The sequence below is a fragment of the Dermochelys coriacea genome, chromosome 4 (genome assembly GCF_009764565.3).
Source record: "Dermochelys coriacea isolate rDerCor1 chromosome 4, rDerCor1.pri.v4, whole genome shotgun sequence".
NCBI classification, from domain to species: Eukaryota; Metazoa; Chordata; order Testudines; family Dermochelyidae; genus Dermochelys; species Dermochelys coriacea.
Genome location: NC_050071.1, coordinates 119,185,601 through 119,213,135, shown reverse-complemented (window position 1 = coordinate 119,213,135; position 27,535 = coordinate 119,185,601). Strand labels below are relative to the sequence as shown.

General features: G+C 39.9%; 1 protein-coding gene across 1 annotated transcript in view; it reads right to left on the bottom strand.

Annotated features, from left to right (window-relative positions):
* STK32B (serine/threonine kinase 32B) overlaps positions 1–27,535 on the bottom strand; it is a 281,996-nt gene that overhangs the window by 232,504 nt on the left and 21,957 nt on the right. The window contains exons 2-3 of the mRNA XM_038399481.2: positions 13,397–13,452; positions 1,924–2,075 (exon numbers count right to left, since the gene is read on the bottom strand). Coding sequence (XP_038255409.1) covers positions 1,924–2,075; positions 13,397–13,452 — 208 coding nt within the window. The remainder of the gene's footprint in view (positions 1–1,923; positions 2,076–13,396; positions 13,453–27,535) is intronic.

Here is a 27,535-nt window from a genome sequence, read left to right as displayed (position 1 = left end):
GAGCCTTAGGCATGGCTAAAGAGAGTATGAGCCAAGGCTATGAATTAGGGTAGGGCTTGTTAGAATGGGAACATTAGGTGTCAGCTAAGCAAGTAAGTGCATTCCTGACCTGACAGGATGGTACAGAAACAGACAGAGTTCTCAAGTAACTACGTAAACTTAAGAGATCTTAAGAGATGGTACAAGAACACTGATCTCATAAAGGTAAATAAGGGATGACAGGATAATGGATGAGGATGTTACATTCAAACCACCAGGTACAAGGATAAAAGGTGGTAACTAACAACACCAGTTACATGATGTGTAATTCATAACTTGTTTGTATCAATGTTTAAAAGGAGCAGTCATAGGAGAGACATTTATACTAGTCTAGGGAACACATCCTGGTGTGCTGATTGAACTGGTACGTTGTCATGGGTATACACGTTAGTGTACCTGCAGCTGCTATGGGGCACTAGTACTGTGCTTTGTCAGCAATAAACCTGGCTGAGCCCCTTTGCCACTGAACCAAGCCTGTGGTCTCTCTTTAGGACATTGCGGTCTGCCGATTCAACATGATGCAGCTCACACTGGAGCTCCAAGAAAAGCAACACTCCGAAGCATGAACAGCAGCCTGTTTGCCCAGTGGACACCTACAGACCATGAACCTACCCACTAAGTGAAGAGCTATGAAAAGGGCAATGACTTTTGATCCCAATAGCAACTAATCCAGATTATTTTCAGATCAGAGGTGAAAAACTTGCATCCCATTGCCTAGCATCCTCAGACATAAGCAGTACAGTTTATGAAGTCAGAGGTATATCTGATCTACTCATTGTCTCTTTGCCAAAAAATTCTCAGATCCACCATGCGAGGCTGGGACACTCAAATACCATAATGACAAAGGTCATTAAAGTACCTGGGGATGGATAGATGTTGGAATGATATTCCCAGCCATTATTTCTGTTTCCAAAATAGAAGAGTACTTTGGGGAATGAGAGAGATTCTGTTACCCATGAAACTAGGACAAGTCAAATAGCAAAATACTTTCCCTACTGCCACATCTATGAAAATATTTGAATCATCACTGGAGTCAGGCATCTCCTTTTGAACTTTCCATCTGTTGAATGATGCCTGTTCTCCTTATTTCCAGACTACTGCAACTCCCAGCTACAGTCAAATGTCATATCACTATCTTTATTATAACAATGGCTGCCCACAACATCCATTATTCTCAGTCTTATGAAGTAAAACATCCAGAACAAACGAGTAATTTGCTGAAGTTGTACAATGTACCAGAGGAGAAAACAGCCAGTTCACCTAGTAGAAAATGGTCCTTAACAACATTAAGAAGGAGAGAAGCTTCTTGAGATACTGTAGTTGGCATTGGCAAGATAAGAAAGGGAAGGGAGGGCCCACTGACATATTCGGGGGAAGGGAGGTGCGTGCGTGTATTTATAAATGGCATCTGATCCAGAATTTTAGTCTCATGGGCTGCCTAGTTAACTCTCTTTAGATAAAAAGCTTTCCCTTCCTTTAGTTTCATCTGCATCGAGAGACATGCTTTGAGCAAGGAGCTATTTTATCCTTACAAGTACTCACAATATCAATATACCAAAATCTTGTAATCAAACTCCTAGCAAAACTAGTGTCACAGAAAATGATAAACCATAGGAGACCAAGTTTCTTGAACACAGTTACAGTAGCAATTTAGAAAGAAAAAAAAACACACCAGAAAGTAAAGGCACATTGTTATGTTTAACCATTCCAACATGAAAGGGCATCTTTAAAATATTTATGGAAGCAAAACTACCAAAAAAATTAAATGAGCTTAAAAAAAAAGTCTCAAAGAATCCTTTCAAGATTTCGATTCCCAGCAATTTGAATTGATTCAGCAATAAGGAGACAATAGGAGCCGGATAAAATTTTAAAAGGTTTGCTTACCACAGATTGACTAGGAAGGGATGCTCAAGGCCCTGCATGATCTGTAGCTCCCGAAAGACATTCCGGACTTCATCTCTCTCAATACACTTTTGTTTATTCATGTATTTCATGGCATACATTTTCTTGGTGTCTCTCTTCTGCACAATGCACACCTAATAGACAGCAAAGTTAAAAACAGAAGTTTCACAGCTACTACCCTTTTGGGATCACAGAAAAATATAACATTGTGACTTTAAAAAGTATCCTTCTTCAATAATGATGATTACTTTAAGACTTCGAGGAGGAATAAATGCTGGTAACCAGCAGGATCCTGAGTGAGACCTCAACTTAGCTTTTATATAGCACTTTTCATTCCTAGATTTCAAAAGTACTTTACAAAAGGAGATATGTTCATTTTACAATGGGGGAACTGAGGCACAGAGAGGTGATGAGACTTGCCCCAGGTCATCCAGCAGGCTAATGGCACAGCCAGGAATACAACCCAGTCTGTTCTTGAGTTCCAGTCCAGTGCTCTGTCCACTAGGCCACACTACCCCCTTTAGTTTAAAGCAGCAGTTCCCAAACTATTGAAGACCGTGCCCTCCCCTTATCCCTGTCCATGCCCTGCCCCTTCTCCTGAGTCAGGAGCAGATTGTGGCTGTGGTGATGTGGACAAGGAGGGTAAGAGGGCTGAAGCTGGGGCCGCAGGGATGGGGATGGGGCCAGGAGCAGGGCCAGGGACCAAGGCAGGAATGGAGTCGCAACCGGACTGCAGTGGGGGCCAGCAGCCAGGCCCACAGTCAGGTGCAGCTTCATCACTCCTAGCTCCACCCTGCCCTCAGCCTCAGCCCCAGCGAAGCCCCACCAAGGCTGTGGACAAGGCCAGGTATGGAGCTGGGACCGTGGCTGGGGCCGGAGCAGAGCTCCCCAACCCCAGGCCCACCACACTCCCCGCAAAGGTCCTGCCATGCCCCTCTAGGAGGGCCATGCTCCATACTTTGGGGACCTCTGGTTTAAATGAAAAGATTGTCCAGTGTCCTCATTCACACAAGCACATAATTTCCTCAGATAATGTGCCACAAAAAATCTAAATATCAGAGCTATTCTCCAATTATTGTTAAGGAAAAGATGATTGCAATGATCTTTCAGCCTTAAAATCTTTGATAATCCAGTATGAGCAAGATCTAGTCTCAGGCCATAAATCACTTTGCTTTGGTTTCTTTTACAGCCTCAAAGGAGTAAAACAAACTAATGCAAAGTGATCTAGTGTAAGCAAAAGACTAGCTTAACTCTGATCTGGGTTTCAGAGTAGCAGCCGTATTAGTCTGTAAGTGCAAAAAGAAAAGAATATGGCTGTCGTTTTCCTTAAATAGCAGGCATTTCTATCAATCATCACTGTGAAACATCATTTGTGGGGTTCCACATTGGAATGTGGGGTTAAAATGCATCTGGGCCTGAAAGCAGTGAGTGATCTCACATTCACAACAAATGCTAAATACAGCTGCAAAACAATGTGGGTTAAGGATGGACTGAGAAGCTTTCCCATTGAATACTCTTGTTCCTGCAGGGTTTTTTTAAAGTCACCCCTCTTTAAAGTTTTCTAACATACTTTTTGCTAGAATTTACCGTGTTATTCCGACTTAGTATTTGTATTACAGTAGCATGAACAGGTTCCAATCAGAATCCAAGTCTCATTCTACTAAGCACTGTACAAATGCATAAAACGTTATATGAGAACATCACCCATGCTCTAGCCAATTTATGCCACATAAAAAGGGCCAGAGCAGCGTAAAGGGGCTCTAAAAGCCCTGTATCCAGCTAAGGGGGGGGGGGATTTCCCCAGTGCAGGAACCATTGAAGACAGCCATAGGGCTGCCTTCTGAGTACCCTTTGCCTGCCCGAGCATAGGGTGTGTCTTCTGGGGGGGGGGGGGGCATGTCAGAGATGGGGCCAGAGGAGAGACAGAGCTGCAAAGATTATATGCAGTGCTGCATCCCATATAGCAGCCCAAGTAGGCTGCCATAATTTAGGCTCCCCATGGCTAACTTACACCAGGTGCTCCAGAGCAGCCAAGGTTTTGGAAGGTGCAAAGATGGCTTAAAGTCACTTTATGACTCCCTCCCTCTGGACTGCAGGTTCAGTGCACCAACAGTCTCAGCCACTGCAAGTGTTCTGGGGGAAGGACAATCTAAGGGACAGATTGACAATTTTACTCATATTGAATAGCATTTTACACATCAGTGACTTAAAGGGGAATATCTGTGGGGTAAGGTACTAGTAAGGGGATCAGAATATGGCCCTTAGAAATCATGACACACAAAGAGTAAGGGAAGGAAGATAAATAGAATCAAATATACACAATCGATATATATTTGCAATTTTTTAAAAGATAAAAGTGAGTTCCAGCTAACTCCATCTACCCTTCAAGACATCATAAATTGATTGATTTCTTGTAGGCATCACAACAGAGGTGGGTCTTGAGGAAAGGTTCAAAGAAGGAAAAAGTAGTGGCAGTAAATCTATAAAGCTCTTTTGCAGGGCAGCTTTGGGACAGTGCAGCAATGGGTTGCCAGTTTCTATGGAATGTGTCCTTCAGACCTAATCTAGTCCTGTGATAGAGTGTATGATCCCCACACTGGTTGACTAGACTAAAGAAGAGTTCTGGGCCCAGAAGGCCCCGCTCAGCTGTATGTGCTGGGCATGCTCACTTTGGACACTGGGCTCAAAAAAATGGAGCAGCTCAGCTCAGTCTAGGTGGACACAACAGGGGAGCAGTTGAGGCTGAAGCTCCACATAGCTGAGACAGCTACCATTGGCCCTTCACCCCATGGAATCTGGGCTGCAGCGGACAGAGGAAGACACTCTGAATGCAGTCAGAGAGAACTCCAGGGGGAATCCAGAAGATGACCAGTGGCACTGATGGAGGAATCAAAGCTGGGTAGGAAGTGTCCCGGGGAACAGGCATAAGGGTGCTTGCCCCTAAGCCACATATTTGAGCTATTATTCAGAGGGTCCAGGGCTGGAACCTGGTAGAGCAAGAAGAGTCTGGGTTCCCCTACCACTGCCCACTGACTCTTGTCACTGGGCGGCATGGCCCAGATCACTGCCACTAGGTGATGCTACCAGGCTCAGATATCACCCCCACCCCAACAATCCCTAAGGCATTATATTCTGTTAACATATAAAGTTAAAGTCACATTTTCCAATGTGAATAAATGCAGCTTCTGATTGCCTTTCTTGATGATAGAAGGCAAATTATCTAGTTATCAAGGAAAACAAGGATGATAAAGATTTGGCTAAACCTATCAATGACGTATAATGGTGAGTGCAATAAAAGTTAAGTGTTTTTTTCCCCCTCTGATGTACCCAATGGAAGTCTAATTATTAGTGAAAGAACTCAAGATAACTACAGGCTAAGTGCCAAGATGTCAATACAGCAACACCACAAGCGGTTACTTTTTCCCCCTCCTATTGTTATTATTCTCCCCCATTCCCTGTGTGTGTTTGGGAGCATTAAAAAAAAAATGGGGGAGGGAAGGTGAAAGAGGGAAAATGTTCAAACTTGTCCAAGCTCTGCAGGATTGTAAAAAGCAGGAGTTTCAGTAGACATTCTTGATTCCCAGTCTGAAATTAAGTAAATGCTTATAGAACACTAGATGTTCCAAACCAATTTCCCAACGCACTATGTAAATCAACCAGTAACAGATTTTTTTGCTTACCACCCAAAGCCCAGAAGTCATTCACTTACATGAACATGTGGCTTACTTTTTCTCCTTCTAATCCTTGGCCAGGATTGCACGGTTTCCTCATAAACTACCTGTTCTTTTGTATTACGGGCCTGCTTACTAAGGGCCCCATTGAGATTTCTGAGAGACTGCTAAAAAAGTAAGGTGTTACATTTTAAAGGTGGCAGGAACCAGTCTTAAGATAGCAATATAGGATCATGCACTCGGCATGTCAAGTCTGCTCTAATATTTGAAATTAAGATAACACAATATTTATAAAAGTTTAAATTTATATTAAAAAAAGTGTTTTAAAAACAAGGACCTGCTCCTGAAAGGTGCTAAACTCTCTCCACTCCCCCTGAAGATGAGGGGGTTGAGCAATATGGAAGTGCTCATGATGGGATCAGACCCTCTGTTATTATAGGATACACATGTAACTTGTAAAGATGTGTCTTTAAAGAAATGTAAAAGCCACTGTTATAACAACTTGTTCCTACACACTTTTCAACATATAATTTTTTTTTTTTAAGATTAATGAGAATTTTCATTAAAATACTTAAGATATTTTCTGGAAATCATGGAATGTTTGTATTGCTTAAATACTTTCAAATGCTTGGAGACATTTTGAAACATGGGCCACAACAAGTGCAAAAACAAAAATGGGAACACAAATCCAACATTTGTAAAGAGAAACAGGCTAATTGATGTGTAAAGAGGGAGGAAAGTGAACAGTTCCCTCATTTGCACATAAGTGTGGGATTCTGCACCTGGTGTGCTCACATTACAAACATTATCCATTTAGAATTTTTTTGTGAATATCAAGTCAATAATTAGAGCTCTGCACAGTTGGTACCTCCAGCTTCAGTATCAGTAACACCTGCTGAATGTATCTATCAGTTTGGTTTTGGGATATGTGATGCTTATTTTTAAAAATGTCCCTTATGAAAATGTTCTAGCCACAGAGAGCTGTTTCTACATGCCTGAGCTGTCGGCACTGGGAGATGGAATAGTCCCTTTCACCTGATAAATCAGTCATTAGATTTTTGTTTCCTCTAATTCTGTTCTCTTAAAGCTAGCAGCTGACAAAGACTCTGACAAGGGCCATATTCATACAGAGTTGCCTTCCTCATGGAGCCACTGGAGAGTAAAACTGATGTGATTATGACTTCAGAGCTAGATTGAACCTTTGAGGCATAATCCAGAGTAAAGTCCAGTACTGAGCTGTATTCTGCCTCTGAGTTCTCCAACGTGCAAAGGGAGGACACACACTATTACACAAATGTGAGATCCAGTTTACATCTCTTGCTCAACAGGTCCTCAGAGTGCAGGGACTGCAATTCTACCTGGCCCTCACACCGTTGTGTAATGGAGGTGGGGTCTGGAAAAGGATTTATTGTATAAAAAGAAGGCAGAACTTGTCTCTTAGCCAGTTTCAATCTGCTAACTGTATCCTGAGGAGAAATTCACTGTGCTGTGCAGTATTCCCACCTAGTCACGTGGCCCTAAACAAACACTTCCTCTACCAATGATGGGGATTGTGGAGAATGACTTTCCCTGCTGGAGAATATATACACCTACTAAGTCTCCCATCCACCCAGGAGATCTAGGTGTTCTGTGCTGGGCTCCCGAGCAGCTGCCTAGGGGAGACAACTGGAAACAGAGATGAGATACTCTAATCTCCACACACTGTTAATCCCAACTAAATTGTTCCTGTCCATATCTGGGACAAACTTGCTAAGACAATAGATGTGTATAGGGATACAGAATCTATCCTCCACTCCAGATCTGTCCCCTCATGCTCCAAGCCACTAATATCCATGGTCTTAGCTAGGTGAGCCTGACCAATAAAAACAGCTGGAACAGAGGCAAAACATCTAGCCCAGAATCTTCTCATGTCACTTCAAGCTCAAGAATATTTGTGACCATATTGTCAAGAAATGTTATTATTCCATGCTGGTGCAGTATGTTGCTGTTGGATAAACTGCAGATTATTAGAAAATACTTTACCAGTTATTCAGTAAAGCAGGCTCTGACTATGGGACTGATTCTGGTCTCACATCCGTGTTACACCAGTGGTGTTCCCTTGACTTCAGTAGAACTATTCCTGATGTACACCAATAAGCATCAGACCTCAGCCCTGTGTCTCAACACCCAAGAGATATCGGAGGAGGAACTGTTTGTACATTCAAATCATAATTTAAATTTAATTTAAGGAGGTCGTATTGTCAGAGTTTGTTCTAGGGGCAGGCAAGCAGGGCAATGACCCTGGATGCCAGTTTCCAGGGAGCGCCACACTGCTTGGATTTTTTATTTTGCCGTTTTTCCACTCTGATTGGCTGGCTGTGGGGTGGTATTTTGGAGGGGTTTTGTTCTTTTTGGTTTGGCTATTGGTGGGGTGGTGGTTCCACAAATGTTTTCTGCCCTAGCTAGTAAAATAGGTGCCGATCCTGCAGACTGTTCAATATACTGGACAATTTGAACAGAGAATTTGAAGTCTGGTACAATATCATCCCTGGAAAGACCCTGCACCTGAATACAAAAGTTATCCTGCCAGCGTGAGTCTGCAACTACATGGTTACATCTGCAGTAAAGCTAAATGAAAATTATAGTATTTCATTCCTAGTCAATATTTGATTTATTGACTATCCATATTTTTTTATTTATATTATATATATATATACACACACACACAGAATAATTTGTTTGATTAGATTCACATTTTACAGAACTCTATTGAGGAAGAAAAGAAAATCTAGTTCGATCAGATGCAAGCACACACTTGCAATATTTGACAGGGTGTAAAACCACCATTACCTGGACTTATCTTAGGAATTTGCCGTTTGAATGATTTTTTTAAATTGTGTTCCCTGCTGGACTTTTTACAGGTCACAAACCAGGAAAAGAAATACTGACTACCAAGAGGAGGATTGTTCTTGAGGAATTTCTGACTTGGCCAGCTTTGGGTTTAGAGGAAATACTAATGGTACAGTGCCCTGAACTTTGAAAGTTCCCTTCACCCAGAGATCTCAAGATACTGTGAAATATCAATGCCCTGTGGTACAGAGGAGAAAACTGGGAAAGTGAGCTACCCAAAGCCAGAGAAGAAGTTAGGGATAAAGCCAGTGAGACTGCTCACTTGTCTAAAAGGTAGATATATGCTTGCATACCTTAGTGAATCGCTACCTAAAAAAAAGTCAGGCTCAGAACTTAGGTCAATTGGTATTTAAGCACATCCTTTGCTGAATTTCAGCCTTAGCTGTCAGAGCAGGGTAAACAAACCTTTTTATTTCAGGAAAACTAATTTTATTCCTTTTTTCCTCCCCCTCCACATCCATGGCCCCTTCCTATCCTGCTCACAGCCATTGTGGTATACCTTTTCACTTTCTCTAGTAAAAGAACTACTACTGCAGTTACAAGACTGCATCTGCCCTGTCAATCTCAAGAGAGATACTGCTCCTTTAAGAGAATGTTGGTATAGGGTCATTTGAAAGTCCAGTGGCCACTTCTCAAGAGTTCATCCTCCTATCTGCTGAGTAGCCTGTGAATTCACATACAACAAATACTATTGCAGTCAAATATTGAAGAATATTGCTGTAGCAACCACTGTAATTTTAAGATACATCTACATAGACACTGCATCCCAGTAGCAATAAAATATAAAGCTAGGAGTGTCATAAAAAGTCCTACAGCTGTCACAAGACAAAAGAGGCTGGGGTGGCCAGAAGAGGAGGGGGGACAAACACCTCTCCTTAAAATGGAAATTTAACATCATGATAAAGGAAGTCAGACTGAACAGCAACATCTACTTCCTGATCAGATACAAGAAACACATCATCATCCCCAGAGACTGTCCATCTATAACCCTCTGATCACTACATACAACTCTAAGTGTGTGGGAAAGCTCTGCAGAAGGACCTCAGAAAAACTGAGGAACCATCTTACATACTCCAGAAGGGAACTCCTCAAACAAGAAATTATCACATGCTCCCACAAACTGGAAGGAAAAAAAACCTCCCAAAACAAAACAGGAAACCTACTTGGAGATCATTCAGGAAACCCAAAACAACCCCCCAAAAAAGGCTCATGACAGCCATCCAACACAAAAATAAAATGCGGAACCACCTCTGGGAGATACCATAACACCAGGACCCCCACACAATACACAACACCTCAACATATCAAGACTGCCTCCAACTGGAACTGAAGTATCTGTACTCTCCAAGAGACTGGTTTTCTGCTCCACCACAGAACCTGATACCATACCAACATGTGGAGAACTAGAAGAATTCTTCTGTTGACACCACCTCAAGGAATTCTGTCAGAACAAAGATACCACTACCCACAACTGTCACATCCCCATCAACAGTCATGAGAAAAAAAAAATGAATAATTTGACTGGGCACCCTCCAGCAGATAAAGCCACACATTGAATCATAACATCCATTACTTCAGGGGAAATCAATCAGTGATATTCTCAGCAAATATTGCATCTACCACAATCTCTCCACTACTGACATAGGATAGCTACAAAGCCCATGAAATCCAACCATCAGATAGTGATCAAACCAGCAGACAAAAGAGGCGCCATTGTAGTCTTTAATTGTGATGACGACATCAATGAGGCTAACAGACAACTCTCGCAACCTACTATAAAGAACTCAAAGGAGACCCAAACCATAATTTACACAAGAATTGAAAGGTACCATCAAATCCTTCCCCAAACAACTAAGAGAAACTCTACAACCTCATCCCACATGAGCCCACCCCACAAGATGCTCCACAAGATACACAAACAAGGGAATACAGGCAGACCCAGCATACCTGGCCCTGGGACTCTTACTGAAGGACTATAGGACTCAAACCATCTTCAAACCACTTACTACACAAAGAGCCAGCTTCCTCTAAGACACTACTGACTTCCTACAGAAGCTCTGCAACTTTAACAACCTCCCAGAGAACACCACCCTTGCCACAATGGATACCACCTTCATATTTTTATGAAGTTTTACACAAAGTAAAACTTTCCCCATGTTATTTCTCCCCCCACCCCAACCCCCACTGTTCCTCAATTGTTCTTGTTAACTGCTGGAAATAGCCTACCTTGCTTGTCACCATGAAAGGTTTTCCTCCTTCCCCTCCCCCCCCCCCCGCTGCTGGTGATGGCTCATCTTAAGTGATCACTCTCCTTACAGTGTGTATGATAAAATCCATTGTTTCATGTTTTCTGTGTGTGTATATCTATCTTCCCTCTGTATTTTCCACCAAATGCATCCGATGAAGTGAGCTGTAGCTCACGAAAGCTTATGCTCTAATAAATCTAAGATGCCACAAGTACTCCTTTTCTTTTCGCAAATACAGACTAACATGGCTGCTACTCTAAAAGAAAAGACAAAAACCACCATATCAGCCATGAGCAAACACTTTTCATAAATCAATCACTCCATATATGACCTCTCAGTCCTCTTCCTCCAAGGAAACCTGCATAATACCTTCAAAAGATGAGTCTGGGAACTTAAATTCGTAACTCCGCTGGACCCTAAAAACCATGGACTTAAACAGAGACACTGGGTTTATGGCTCATTAGAGCAATTTGTAACACACTCTACTGCCTGCTAGCATGTGTCAACCCCTTATGCTTAACATTCTGTCTCAACTTGTATATATCTCAGACGCTCTGGTTACCTTCTCCAGTCCTCAGAAAGGGCTCAAAAACCTTGTCCCTTCCACCAGCAAAGGTTGGTCCAGTAAAAGATATTACCTCATCTATCTTGACCCAAAGGCAAGTCAAGAAAAGTGCCATGCTCTACAAGCACAAGATAAAATGCAGGACATCAATCAGGGAGAGGGTATTACAATAGGTTCGGGCACAATTTACCAAAATAAGGAAATGATGAGACAACACTGTGGTGTTGCTTTCCATCATGAGGAGGTTCAAGAATCAGATTGACAGGTAAAGTTGGGATCAAAGTCATTCCTGAATGGATGGTAGGGGCTGAAAGTGATTTGCTGAAAAAAAACTTTTTTGGAAACTGTGCTTTTGACATGCCCTCCTTGTGGATACTGTAGGACAGGCCATCTTAACATGCATTTTCTTCTTTTACTGTTTGTGGAAGACACAGGATACGGAGTGGAACTCTTTTGTGTTGATTTGGGATAAATGAGTACGTTATTCAGAAGACTTTTGTTGCACTGACAACTGTACATTAAATTATGTTAAAAGATGATCAGCATGTGTATATTTCTTCCTGTTGTTCAGTGGATGCTCTAGGGGACTGTGAATCTAAATCCAAATGATAAAAAGATTCAGAGAACACTGTAGCCATCTGCACCCCAAAAACAAATACTCAGCACCAGAAAAGGCTGTTGTATCAGGAATTACAAAAACAGTGCTTTGTGAACCAGTCTCTTTTAGGTAGCATTGCCATGGGCCCCACATGGCCCTGACAAGAATGGATCCACCAGCTAGCTCCTGAAGAGCTCAGAGGGCTGTAGCATTCTGTTTTTCCTTCCCTTACAAAATAGCTGCATCTGGCATGAAGAGCCAGGGCCTTTTGGGGAAGGCAGTCATATCAGGGTAAGGGGGCAACTCTGAGGGAAGAGGTGAATGCAAGGACTGGACAAAGGTTAGGATCATTTGGATATGCCTATGAATACTTATCCTGGATCTAACCTGAACCCCAGACAGTGGAATCTTGAAGGACCTCTGTAGTTTCAGTTTGATGTGACGTTCTAGTAGTGCTGTGTGATAGTAAACAGTTACTGTGTTCTACCCCAGAGGTGGCTGAACCTCAGTGGTATGGGAGAGGAGGATACTTGGATACAGTTTTGCATGCGACACTCATTCCTGCAGTCTTATTCAGGCAAAACTTCTCATGAAATTCATTGAACTAAATAAAGATTTACAGCCAAAAGTTTGAAAAAAAAGTCAGCTTACAAACTGATTTGGGCTTCTGCTGGATGAAATACACCATTACCCATGTAAGACCACCGATCCTGCAAAATTTCATATATGGACTTAATTGTAAGTGTGGGAATAGCTCCAAAGAACACAGTGGGCATATGCTTAAGTTAAATATCTCCTGAATCAAAGTCTAACTCATTATTATTTGATCTGCTGTCCAAGTTCTATGCAAGCTTCAAATTTACCATTTCAAGTAATGTTCTCTCTCTAACATCTTCTTAACATGACTCCATCTGACTGCATAGCCTTGTATTTACCCATATGAAAATTTAAAATCTTGGTTATTACAGGCTTCTTTATTATATACTCATTTGTAAAAAAGTAATTAGTTTTCCCCTATTCTAGCACATGCTCATTGAATTGAAGAAACATTTTCTACCATAATTACATTTCAGCTTATAGAACTTTACATATATTTGAATCAATGTAAAAGTATCTTTGTAATTTAAATAATCATTTTAATATTAAAATAGATAAATCAGGATCAGAACAAGATCATTCTTATCTATACAACCTAACTGAGATGTCTGCTACTACTTCTTTTGTTTATTTGTTTTTTGAAGTGGATTTCTTAGTCCTGATAAACCCTGTGTAAATATGATTATAATATCTTCCACAATTAACTTAAGCAAATATCAGTAACTTAATGTAAAGCCAAAGTTGTGCTTAATTTGATTGTGATCAGAATGCTACAAAAATGCAATTCTCTCCGTTAATCTAACCAGAGTGAATGAGCACGTCATATTAGTATGAAGAAATCTGCTGCTAGATTTTATCACCAAAAAACAAACTAAACATTGATTCTTACCTTTCCAAAACTCCCTTTCCCAATAGCACGCAGTATTTGAAAGTGGTCAAAATTAACTGTAAAAGCAAACATAAAAAGAGAGAAATAATAGTTTGTAAAATGCAGACTCACAAATAATTATTTAAAAATTAAAAACAATGCAATGTTGCCTACTCTTGTGACTTTATCACAGATCTCATGATGTTTACTGTTTTTATTAAAACCCCAGGTCCCGGAAATGAAAATATGTTTGACTGGGGGAGAAAAAAGCATTATTTGCAGTGTTGTAGCCATGTTGGTCCCAGGATACTAGAGAGAAAAGGTGAGTGAGGTGATATCTTTTACTGGACCAGCTTCTGTTGGGGTGAGAGAGAGAGAGAGAGAAGCTTTAGAGCTTACAGAGATGACCTTCCCTCTTTAAAAATAGTTGTTGCAGAGAAAAACCTAAAAGTATGAACTGAATGTAACCTAAATACTCAGAAACCAGTAAGTAAAATAAAATTAACCCAATTAAAAACAAAACAAAAAAACCTCATGGGTTTATAGAAAATCTCACCTTTTGTGGGGCGGGGGAGGGGAGAAGGACGGGGGAAATCTAATTCCTGGTTTTTGAACATCTGGGATTGGCAATGTTGTACCACTCGGAGGGAGAATATATCCCAGTGAGAAGGATGGCCACAGCTGTTGCTTCCTCCCCCCCCTACACACACACACACACACACGCAAGAGAGGGGTGTGAATTGTGGCCCATGAGTGAATTTTGGGTTGCCTGATTCCACTCCTCTCCTGAGTCAGTCTTATCCACTTTTGATGTCATTGGCTCCAGTCCAATAACCATCTACAGTTCCCCAGTGCAGCAGAGATCATTTGGAATTTTTACCATTTCATCCACCCAGCAAAATGCATTTCACAGGGCTCCAGAATCAATACCAACGTCAAAGGGATATTTCATTGTTCATACAGCCCATCAGAGATCTTCAGACAGAAGAAACTATAGAAAGTGCAAAGTCTAGTTTAAAAAAACCCCAAACACGTTACAGTCAGCATGTATGGGATCCTTCCCTCACTGCAAATACCCTAAACACTCAGGGTATGTCTACACTACAATTAGACACCTGTGGCTAGCCCATGCCAGCTGGCTCATGCTGCAAAACTGCTAATTGCACTGTAGACTCAGTGCTCAGGCTACAGAAGACCCTCCCACCTTGCAGGGTCCTAGAATCTGGGCTGCAGTCCAAGCCCAAATGTCTACACCACAATTAAACAGCCCCACAGCCCAAGCCAGCTGACAAGGGCCAGCCACAGGTGCCTAACTGCAGTGTAGACAAACCCTCAGTGAAAGCAAGTTACTTCTCTTCAGGTCTGATTTATTATTGAAAAGTTCATTCTCAAAATACTAATCACTAGTAAACTAAAAATTCCATACTAAAAAAAGTGTATCTGCACTTACAGTTTCTTCATTCCTTCCCTCAGGTCCCAGCTCAGGCTAACACGCAAGCTTTCTTGTACCCATAATGAGCCAGCTGCACCAGTGAGTCAGCAAATCAGTTAATTTAACAGTTTCTAGCAGTATCATCATCTGCTAATAGGCAAACACTGCCATCCTGTTACAGATATGCAATAGCAATGGTAGCACTAACCACTCTCAGGGCCTATTCCTCTCATCTCTTTATTCAGGCAGAAAATCCATTGAAGCGAATGGGAGATTGGATGGTGTGAAAGGGTCTGCATCAGTCCTTTCCCATACGGTTTGTTATCCCAGTGCAAAATGTAATTTAAAAAGAAACACACATTTTTCTTAGATGTAATACAAAGCCTACTTCAGAAGATTTTTATCTTAGCATAGAATAGATTTACTCCAGAGTCACACCAATATAAATTAGAGACTACCCTGGCTTTGCATTATCATAGAACCATAGAATAGAATCATAGAATATCAGGGTTGGAAGGGACCTCAGGAAGTCATCTAGTCCAACCCCCTGCTCAAAGCAGGACCAATCCCCAACTAAATTTTCTCAGCCAGGGTTTATGAGAGAGCAGATTTTGGCTTTCAGAGTCTTTCTTAGTGGTAGTGTTGCATGAGCTAGATAGAATGCAGTGTGACCTTCAAAGCCTAGGTTAGGTGGTAGGGCTGGTAGTTAAGGGGAAAATCCCTCATTATACTGGTAGTCTGAGCAAATTTGATATTGAGACACAACTATGGGAATGTGTGATTCAGTTTTTACAATCACTTGTCAGAACAGAATCACACTTTAAAGTGAAACCCAAAGGCTACAGAACCACATGAACTGAAATTGGCAACATTTATTGAAACTTGTTAAAAAAACAAATGAACAAGAACTGGCAACTTGTGTGTTGTTCTAGCTTTGGCTGTCCATTTCCAATGTGCCCTCCACTGTGTTAACTGAGCATCTGCAAAATTATGTGTAGCACCTTTGCAAAGTTGCTCTGAAAATGTACCACTTCAGGCAAAAAAAACTACTCACAAACAAACAAAACTTCCTAGTCTGACCGTATATATCCCTGTTAAAAATATCTACCAGCCCAGGTCGAATAGGAGAGTTGTGCCTCTTAAGGTCGATACCAGTTATATGGCATGGTTGCAATTATACAAGGGGGCTGCCTGTGGTAGCAGGAGACTGGTCTTGATGACCCAGGAACTCCCTTGCAGTCCTAAGTCCCTATGTATAGCAAGTCAATGAGAAAGGCTGATGACTCAGTGTCTCCCTGTAACAATGCTTGTAGTGTTTATGTTAACTCAATTAATGCTATTATAATATATTTAAATATTAGATTATTTTTATTAGCTTTAAGCATCTTCAAGGAAGCATCGTTGGTCCATTTGTTAGTGCTGCTATAACAAATATCTGCACAGTAATCACCAGGAATTGAACCTAGGAAGCTAGAAGCAGCGTACTAGAGTGTGAGCTAAACAAAGCAGTAGGTTAATGGGGTGCAGTAGCAGAGTCATATCATCTGTGGAGCAGGCACAGTGGGTATGCATAACACACACTGAAGAGTGGGCTACAGTGCTGTTGGCGGAAGGCTTATCAAAGAGATGAGTCTAATATTTTGCTCCAAATGAGGGCCTATGCTGAAAAGGCTGTGCTCCTCTCCCTTAGCACTAGGCAATCCACGGTTATTATTTATCAAAGCTGGTGTCCCAGGATCTGTTCTTTCAGTGATCCAGAGCTAGCGAGACCCCAATCCACAGAGGCTTCTGACATTTTATGCCCTGTCCCGGCTAGTCACTCTGCACAGGTGGACCCACTGAAGTCAGTGAATGGAGTGACTTGCAGGATCAGTGACCAGGATCTTGAAGCTGATCAGAGATGTACATCCTTGTAACATGTGAAGGCTCAGAGAGATGTGCTCCCCTTAGCTCTTGTTAAAATGGTAGAGAGTGATTTTTACTCCACTCTTTGGCAGCTTTTCTCCTTTGCAAACAAGCTTATCTCTGTAACTCGCATACTACACCCCTTTGATATTTCTTATACATTTTATTGATTTGGTTTTAAACCAGACACCTCTGTTTAAAGAAAATGTCATTTGATTGAGCATGGCCTCCTGCCTGCACTCCTTAGGCAGGTAAAAGTCCTATTTATGTGAATGGGAGTTTGGCCTCAGAAAGGATACGACTGGGCTCTTCAGCTAGGCCATAGACTGATTTTGACTAGACCAGCGTAACACCTGGTAGGCTGGATTTCCTCTCAATATAATTCAGGAGAAAATAAGTCAGAGGAGAATCAGGTTCATTGGCTTCAAATAGCTTACTGCAGACACACAAAAGGCATAGCTTGGATCAGAGTCTGGGCCACTGAGGCTGGTCCCCAATTACAGCTGGATAGCATTTGATGTAGATTCATCTCCAGCAATTTGAAATTAATTCCATGCAAGTTACAACAGAGATATATTATATTATTATACCGCACTGGGTTGATTTTGAAATTTATCATTTTAATAAGGGATTTTATTTTTGTAAGAACCTAGATTAAACACTCATTTTTAGCTAGGGAAGGAAATTTATTAGTGTCCACTTAAATCCTATTTCTCTAAATGTTGTTCTTTAATGGTTAGCATTACTCCTAATGACTAGGATAAATTTATTTATTATAGGGGATTTAAATGCAAATTGGACTTCTTCAAGAAGTAAATGATTAAATGAAGCATTTGTCCCTTTTGGTTTAACTCAGATTACTAATAAACCACATAAGAGTGATTAAAAATACAGCCACAATAGTTGATTTAATGTTCACAATTTTCACTCTCAGCATGAAGCTAAAGTGGAAGGTTACACTTTTCAACCTAACATTAAGAGAAAACAATGTTGTCTTTTTGTGGGTTGCTATAAAACAAGCCCCTTACTTTAAATTTTAAAATGAATATCTACTTCTAGGTACTGAAGTTAAGACAGGCAAGGTGGATCTGCCAGACAATGAAAAGGGATACAACCAATTGGTAGTTGTCAGGCAGGTGAAAAGGAATTCTGGCTTCCTATAGCCATGCCAACCTGAACTGTGATCTTCATAGATAATAACACCACAGGTTGAATCCTGGTCCTGCTGGAGTCACTGGCAAAGCTCCCTCACACCTTAGATTACAACCAGAGTTGTGGAATCTAGGTCAACGCTTAGATAGGACACTCCCCTCCAGCACCTCTTCTGCAAGAAGCAGTGCTGCTGATTCAGTAGGTGGCATCCGATGAAGTGAGCTGTAGCTCACGAAAGCTTATGCTCAAATAAATTTGTTAGTCTCTAAGGTGCCATAAGTACTCCTTTACTCTTTCCTCTAAGTCCTCTGACCCAGTGCTCTCAGCATGATGCTAGAGAAGGGTAGAAGGGACATTTTTTTCAGATGAGACATACAGTCAAAATCGCAATATTCAATTTTGGGACTATGCTATTTTAAACAGTAGACCTATCAGAGGTCAAGATGAACAGAAAAACATTAATTATAGCAGAGAAAAGGTGGGTGGGTTAATATCTTTTATTGGACCAACGTCTATTGGTAAGAGAGACAAGCTTTGCAGCTTACACAGAGCTCTTCTTCAGGTCTAGGAAACTTACTCAGAGTGTCACAGCTAAATACAAGATGGAACAGATTGTTTAGCATAAATAGTTAACACATAAAGAAAAGCTCTATGTATACTCTAAAGGTGGTCCAATAAAAGTTATTAACCCACACACTTTGTCTCCCTAATATCCTAGCTACAACAACACTGCATACATTAAATAGAGCAGTCAGTTTAGCAATACAGCTGTAACTAACAGAGTATTGCAACCTAAACTGAGTACTACCTTAGTGTTATATTAGTCCATTGTCCTCAGGTATTGATTTTAATCCTTCCTTCTGACTTGCTTTTTTCCTTGTACTTGCCTTTTCTTATTTAATTACACAATTTTTATATTATTTTATTTATTTATTTAGTGTGTTTTTCCCTGTTGTGAACATTCAAGACTGCAATGCCACAGCGGATGCTGAGATGAGCCATGGTTGACCATGAGCTCCAATAGCTCCTGTATTTAAAATATCATCAAGATCAGACAGTGTCTGTGCCATGAGGGTATCACAACTACAGAGTTCTCATCCTATAAAGTCAGGTTTCAGAGTAGCAGCCGTGTTAGTCTGTATTCGCAAAAAGAAAAGGAGTACTTGTGGCACCTTAGAGACTAACAAATTTATTAGAGCATAAGCTTTATGCTTCATGCATCCGATGAAGTGAGCTGTAGCTCACGAAAGCTTATGCTCTAATAAATTTGTTAGTCTCTAAGGTGCTACAAGTATTTCTATCCTATAAAGTATTACACATCTAACATTCTTGCATAGACTGGCAATGTATCTAATGATGTTTTGCTAATATAACTCACTCACCTCCTGGGTGTGATGTTCTGTCCCATCTAGTGGCACCGAGACTACTTAGAGAAAGAGCTAAAATGAGTCAGCTCTACAGCCTTAGCTAATAGGAAGCTGGCTTTTAGTTTATGCGGTAGAGGCTCATGCACTAAGCTTCAGAGGTCCCAGGTTCAAGCCTGCCTGCCTACCAACCACGAGGCTCTGTCAGTGTTACACTAGCACAGAATCCAGATGAAACAACAGTATGTTTGGCAGGGGAACTCATTCTTTACCAGCAGTAATATGACTATTGCTTTTTTTAAAATAGTTTTCTTGGTATCCTTTACTTGGGAGGAAAATTTTTTATCTTTTTTATCTTTACTAGTTTTTTAAGCAAGCACCGTTTGCAAATGGATTATCATATGTAGCATAATAGGGGTTAATGGTGCTTTACAAACATGTAGAAAAATAAAGTATCTCATGGAGACTGCAGTCTGAGAGTCTGAGCTAGCATTTGTTACTCATTCAAATTTCCAACAAGCATGAGTGGGAGCTTTGACTAAGGATTCCAGGATCAGGCCCTACATTAGATCCAGCACAACGATTAAGGATTAAATGGCAGGAAGGGATTCTTTCCCCCAATGTATTGTTTATTTTATTTTATCTTCTTCCTCTGAAGTATCAAGGATGGTCATGGCTGGAGATAGGACATTAGAGCAGATCAGGGCTCTGATGTAGCACCGAGCGTTCTCTCTCTCTCAGCTTCTTGGCTGGCTGGTTTTTGCTCACATGTTCAGGGTCTAACTGATCACTATATGTGATGTTGGGAAGGAATTTCCCCCCAAATCAGATTGGCACTGACCTCAGTGGGTTCTCATCTTCCTCTGCAGCATGAGTGTGTGGTTCACTTGCCAGGATTATCGGGGTATATCTCACTTAATCATTTCCCTGCCACTGTGGAGGCCTGGGGCACTGGTGATACCTCAGTCCTTCCTATTCATCTGGCTGTGGCACATAATAGTCTAATCTCCTGGAGGCTATAATACTTTGGTCTAATTTTGGTTGTTGAGTTTAGCATGCAAGTGCTGGATCTGGTTAGTGGCCTGTGATATACAGGAGGTCAAAGTGGATGATCTGGTGGTCTCTTCCGGCCTTCAACTCTAAGACTATATTTGAGAGTGGGAGCAGATAGCGCTAGAGCAGAGGTTATGAGTGTAAAGCAGGAAGTGACTCTTATGCTGAGTGTCCAGATGAGATGGCTGTAGCAAGAAAAGCAGCTAATCTTGTAAGAATGTGTAAATTATAGTAGGCCTTCATACACACTCTTTAACTTAAATCTTTTTCTGACTTGGTATGTAGATTTCCCCAAATCAGATTCTCTTACACATATGTAAATGAATGCCATTTTAGAGAAGTAGTTCCAAGAGACTTTAAGCAACCCTATAGGAGATCTAACTTGCTCATCAGCTCTGAATCTGGCCCTTAGAATATATATTTTAATTGGGCATTTTACAGAGACTAGAAATTCGCTTCGCTCATCCCTCTTCTCCCCAAACAAATTCAGAAAATTTGAAATCAAGCCCCCTGGAATGCCACCTGGAAGTGAGGTACATATTTAGGTCAGTCAAAACATTTTGTAGATTCCTGTCAATTTCAGCAAATTGTTTCAGTTAAAAAAAGGGAAAAAAAATTCAGAAATGTTGAAACCATTCCCATTCCCAGGTCTCCCATTTCTCAGGCCAGTACGTTCACAACCGGTCTATAGGATGAGAGACCCACTGCAGAATAACCCATAACACAGTGGTCTGGGCACTCCCATGGGGGACCTGGGTTCAAGTCCCTATGCCAGAGTGAGAATTTAAACATGGATCAAATAAGATATCATATCAGATCAATGCCCTAACCACTGGGCTACTGGATAGAAGGGGGTAGGGAGAGTTCTCCCTTCACTTCCAAATTTCCTTTCCTTTGATTAAAAAATGAATTTGTAAACCTGTTAATACTTTCTAAATAAATTTAAAATAGTGTTAAAAGTGTCTAATATCAAAATAAACCATTCTGTTTTGGATCAAACAAAATGCTTCATTCAACCCAAAACTATTTTTATTGACTTTTCAATTTGCAGACAGTTCCAAAACATTTTGGTTTGGGGCTGACCTGAAATGAAATTTTATATTTTGGAACTGCCAACAAACCAAAAAAAAAAAACCCAGTAGTTATTGGCATAGCTCTGGTTGTGAGGTGCTCAGATAATATGGTAATGGGGTCCACTTCAGTACTAAGAAACAGATAAAATAATTCTCGGAGTTAATATAAATTAGCCAGAGAGTTGAGAACAGAACCCGATGCCCAGTCCAGCCATACCACCTCCCAAATGACATTGGTATAGCTGAAAGGATATAACACAGCAGAAAGTTCCTAATGCAGTAAAAAGATATATATTGGAAAATAAGATATACACATTTCCTGGTCTCCCACCCCTCAAAAAAAGACCATTAGAAAAATAACATTCACATCACAGTCTATTGACTTTTTACTGCCATACTGCAGACAAACTGGATAATTTTCATGGAAATGTCTATTACTTATCCTTTTGCATAGACTATACAGAATTATATGCATAATGTTGTGTTAAAATAATAGAGTCCTTTACATGCATTCACCCCACTTGCATTATTCATGAGTGGTGCAGTGATTCGAGCCGAATAAAAATAAGCAAACCATTATTTTGATACAGATCATTACCTATTTGATTCATGCCACATTGGACAGGAACACAAAATTTCCACTCACTGATTTGTAGGGTTACTTAGGAATTTAATTTAAAATATTCTCATTTTCAGCATCATTTGTTCAATTGTAAATTACATGTGGCTGAGGTGATGATATGAAAACAGGGTGGATTTTGTAGAGTGCTGACTTACCTATTGTGTGCTCAGTGTGGCTGAGATATATTTATTGTGCAAATATATCATTAGCCCAAATACATTAATAAGTGTTATTTGAAGAATTTTACACTCCATAAAATAAAACATATACCTCAGCATAACTGGTATAGATGTAGATACATACAACTTTGGCATTGCTGAAAAGAATGCAGAGGAATTTGATTTGAAATTGTGTAAGCAACTCGGTAGGTGTTGGTATCTAGATGTTGCTATTCTGAGTGAGACTTTTCCTAATTTTTCCTAGGTAATCCCACTAACTTCATTCTGTTGCACAGGTGTAACTGAGGCCGAAATATGATCCAAGTTCATAAATCTGAAAAAAATGAAAACCATGACTGAGTCCTTTGTGAAGCACAAGCAAAAACCACATGGTGTTTGAAGCTGAGGAATATTAGTTTCTCTATTAATTCCCCATATAAAGTTCTAGAAAGCCAAGGAATTTGGATGAAACTGTTTCTAATTTGCATGCATCATCCGTTTCACATGAGACAGAACTCTAACAAATCAGTTACTGCCTAGGACTACACACCAGAACACTCTGCTGCACACCAGTGCCGCTTTGAACTCGACAGGGCTGCAGCGATTGAATGGAGACCTCCTGCTTTAAGAACACCATTTGTTTCCCCGCCACCACCACTTGACCTAAATGACCCTGTCAGCTGTTAGAAGCACAGATTTTTTGACACACAGTTGAGCAAATCTGATTGCACACAGAAGAGAACACAAAACCTGGGGCCTGATCTTGCAATGGATTCCCCTCTGTCTACGTGAAGTTCAGTGTGCATCTGTATCTCACTACTGTGATACAGATACACCACCTCTCTGTTTCTTCCAAACTAGAAATGTTAAAGTTGCGTTCGTTTTTTAAAATGACAAGGAATACAAAGGGAACAGAGTCTTGCAGCTCTTTCTAGCACCAATTTCATATGCCATAACCTAGCCATAGTTTTCTTCCAGAAAAGATAGGGTTACCACATTACAATATATTTTGAAAGGTTTGCCTGGAGACAATGCTTCACAATGAAACATTCAGCCAAGGAGCTAGATTTTTGATTCAAGTCTATTTTGTGCCTTAGACATCTGCTAATTTTTTTTACATTCCGCTTCCATTTCGTATGTAACTCAAAGAACTAGAATAGCTAAATATTATTTTTCCTTGTGGATTCAACATGTACCTTTTACTCACTTGGCAGTATTGTTATTGCGTTTTCAAGGGTTCTCCAGCATTCTTTTTCCATTTGGTTATTTTGTAAATTCTAAGGCTTTTTGAACAGACAGAGATATGATGATTACAAGCCACAAGGTTGTTCTGGCATAAATTTGAGCAGACATCACAGCTTGTTAAACTGCTACTGCACTTGCATGCACAAGCACAGAAGATGAATAGCCAGCTATATCCAGTTATGTATTCAGCTGCCATAATGGAGTCTTGAAGGTGAACAAATATATACAGGAGAAACATGACAAATACTTAAAAATTAGATTAAGGGGCATAAAATGTTATATTAGATGGAATCATAGTCCATATTGCTCTATTTATAGAAAATACATTAGCAAAGAGAGATAATGTTTAAACTGAGTATAAAACACAAGCTTTTGTTGGCAGAATGGTAAAAGCAGCTGTACCTTGAGGCAAGCAGAGAATAAGACTGGGTACCTACATGAAGTTTGATTTGGAATATGCCACCAATATATATTCATTTGATTAGGAAGATGGGAAGAACATGGTAATTAGGAAAACAATAGGTATATGGAGAGAAAGATAACAGCAGTTTCAAGGGTGATCTTTTATTTCACTAATGCTACATTTTTCTATCATTGCATTTCAGAGCTTTGCATTTAAACTGTTTGAAGACGTTTCAATTCTTCAAGCTTAATGACTGTTTACGTCAAATTTACCTGCTGTTTCTAATTACTGTTTTAATCATTCTCTTAATTTTTTTCTTAATTATCTACAGTCTGTTTGGATTGAGGAAGATCTGAAGACTTTTGTATGTGCAGTCTTTTGATACAAAGCTGATAACGAGAGCCAAGTGAAAAGTGGAAAAAAATAGTTCTGTTAATATTTGTTTGAATTTGAAACAAAATTTCAGTTTGACCATATTTGCGAACTAGTGGTGTTCAGAAAATGTAATTTCTATCCTAAAGGAAATTGGCATTTTAACATTTGTTTTTGACCCAAAACGAGATGAAATATTGAAATATCAGAAATGTTTGCAGAATGAAGTGTTGAGAAATCTATCAATTTGGAAATCTCAGAAAATTCTATTTTTGGATTGAAATGAAAAGTAGGGCTTTTCTGACATTTTGGATTTTTTTGACATTTTGAAATCTCAAAATTAGTTGAGCAAAAATTGGAATTTCTATCCTTCAGGAAATTCTGATATTTCAACATTTTTGTCATCCTAATTCAGGATGACAAGTTGAAATATCAATTTTGTTTGTAGAACAAAAAATTCAGAGAAATTTCTGTTTGGGAATGATGAACTGTTTGTTTCAGCATTTTCAGTCAAAACAAAATGTTCTAATATGACTGAATGGAAAAGTTTCATTTCAATTTGTCGGACTGATCAGAATTGTTTCATTTCAAGTAAGTTCAACATTAATCTGTATTTATAAATGCACCTTATGATGGTGTATTGCCTCAAGAGAGGTGTAGTTTGGGTGACTAATGCCCTCACTCTCCCTTATGGACCAGGCTCCATCTCCCATGATATAACCACAGCCACATGACTCCTATGATGCATGACACCACTTAGTCACAGGGAACATTCTACTTATCATGGGTGATATAGTCCAGCCAGGGAGCCCAGCTCATAGGAGAGAATGGGGACATCAGTCACCCAAATGACAGCTCCCATAAGACAATGCAGAACAACGGGGAAACACAATTTAACGTTAAACTGACTCAAAATGAAACACTTTGGTTTTGGGAAATTTTTGAGTTTGTAGAAACTGCATTTTCAGCTGAAAAATCATTCCAATGGAAAATTCCCAACCAGCTCCAGTCAAAGTGCCAATTCAACATGAAATGTTTCATTGAGAATTTTTCCAATAAAAAACTGTCATTGAAATCAACATTTTCTTGCTTAAATAAAATAAATTAGATTTTGACAAAACTTCTTGGCTTTTCACAGAAACTCTTTCCTTTAATCCTTTTACCAGTAAGTACATCAAATATCACCAGCATGTTTGTGATACATTTCCATGTTGCATGGTCTGAGGACAGGAATGGGAGCCAGTAACACTTGGGGTGAAACCCTCTGCCTGTTGAAGTCAACGGGAGTTTTGCCAGTGGAACCAGGGTTTCACTGTAACTGGCTCTGTTACTGAACTTGAGCATCACTTAGGCCAAAGTTTGAGTGTCAATTTTGGGTGTCCAACTTGAGATGTAGGCCTTAATTTCCTTGCCCCAGTTTCCCAGTTATCTTCAGAGAACATCCAAATATTAATTTAGGTTACTTTACTTAAATAGAAAAAAGATGTTTCCCCCCACCCCCAAAGAATGCACCTAGGTACTATTTAAATGCCAAAATGTGGGATCCGGTGTTCATATTTAGGTGACCACATATGAAAATTGTTCCCACACTGTGTAATACAATAAAAGTAATTTCCTGAAACCAGAATACTTTGTGTTTACTTGTGCCCTATAAAGTAAATATGATCAATTTCAACCACTTAGAAAACAGAAAAATGTTACATTTTCTGGCATAAAATTGAATGATTGCTTTTATTCTAGTAGCTTTGGTTTCTGTTTCTGTTTGCCAAGGACATACAGAAAGAAGACTTAGCATTATGCCCATAACAGTTATTCTAACCACAGATTTCAATTATATCAAGATAATCCAAAACATGTAGTCCTCTTGATTTTTTTTTTAATTTCATAGCTTTAGGCTCACTGGACATTTTAATAAAAAGCCTCCCATGACTCAATCTTTTCTCGATTAAACCACACATTTACTTTTACCAGCTGCCACCACTGGACCAAGGAACAGGATTTCTGCTCTAGACTCTTTTTCTTCATGTACTTTAAAGTACATGGTTTAACTGAGTAAGTGTATTTATTTTAATATAGGGTGAAATGTTAAAATTCTTGATGTAAGAGTTCTGAATACCTGTTTATACATATTCACATTTTAATCAATCACCTAGTGCACTAGACTTCCTTTTCAGAAGTAAACTACTTGGATTAGACAGAGCACCATTATAAATTACTGTCTAGAACTTGTTCCCTGAAAAAAGTTTTCCCCCTTAACTGTATTAATTGTGGTGGGTTACGCATTTTGGAGAGGCACTTGAGTGACCTGCCATTTTATACTAAGAATCCTATTAACAATAGACTAGAATGATAAAGTGTAGTCCACTAAAGTAAAGCAAATCTTGGTTATCTAACAACAATACATCACCTGTGCCATGAGTACAACAATGTGAATTGGAAATCATTAAGCAAAAGGCAGCATCTGGGAGGGAAAAAAAACAAAGTTGCTCAAGAAGAAGCTTCAAAGGATCACATTCTCAAAGCCTTACTTCACTTTTGAATCCACAATTTGCAACCACAAAAAACTGCCAGTGCAATTTTGCTTCCACAGTTATGAACAGGCAAAATGTAATCATTTAGATATTCAGCTATGATTGTATCTAACATTTAAATGATGTAGGTTGTACCTACAATTATTTTCAGCTACAAAAATCATACTGTTAAATGCAAATAGGCAGTAAAAATACATCAAATAGCTAATTGAGACCCTTAATTTTCCTCTTTCAGCAAGGTACTAACAAATTGCAATTATTACAGCTTCACTGTGGCAGGGATTTAGATACAAACTGTAAGGGCCTGACTATGCCACAATCTCAGGCCATTTCTAATGAAAACCAAGATAAGTCAACAAAACCAAGTTACATTAGTGAACAACCCCCCTATTTCATACTGAAGCACTGAGGTAGGCCATTCCATACATCCTAGACTCTCAGAGGGGAGAGAGACTTGTTGCCAAATCACTGAAGTAAATTGCAGAACTCCTATTGCCTTTTGTGGGACCAGGGTTTAGCTCCAAGAGTCCAGTTGTGTCCTTTTGCCAAAGAGCCTACTGGAATCTCGAAGGTGCACTTCATGGTAACCTTAGCAAAAGCTTCTTCAGAAAGCCCAGGCACTGAAACTAAAGGGTATTCCTAAAGTTGTCCTGAAGAAAAGAGTATTGTATCAGTGGAAGGTCATGGTGTTTAACTTGTGCACTGCTCCATATGTATTTATAATGTTTATTAGATTAGTTATTTGTCCTCTTAGAGTAGAGACGTCCATTTACTTACATATCATGATTGCATCAGTCAGAAGAGCCATATTTCTCTGCCACCATCCTTAAGTTCACTAGGTTTACTAGTA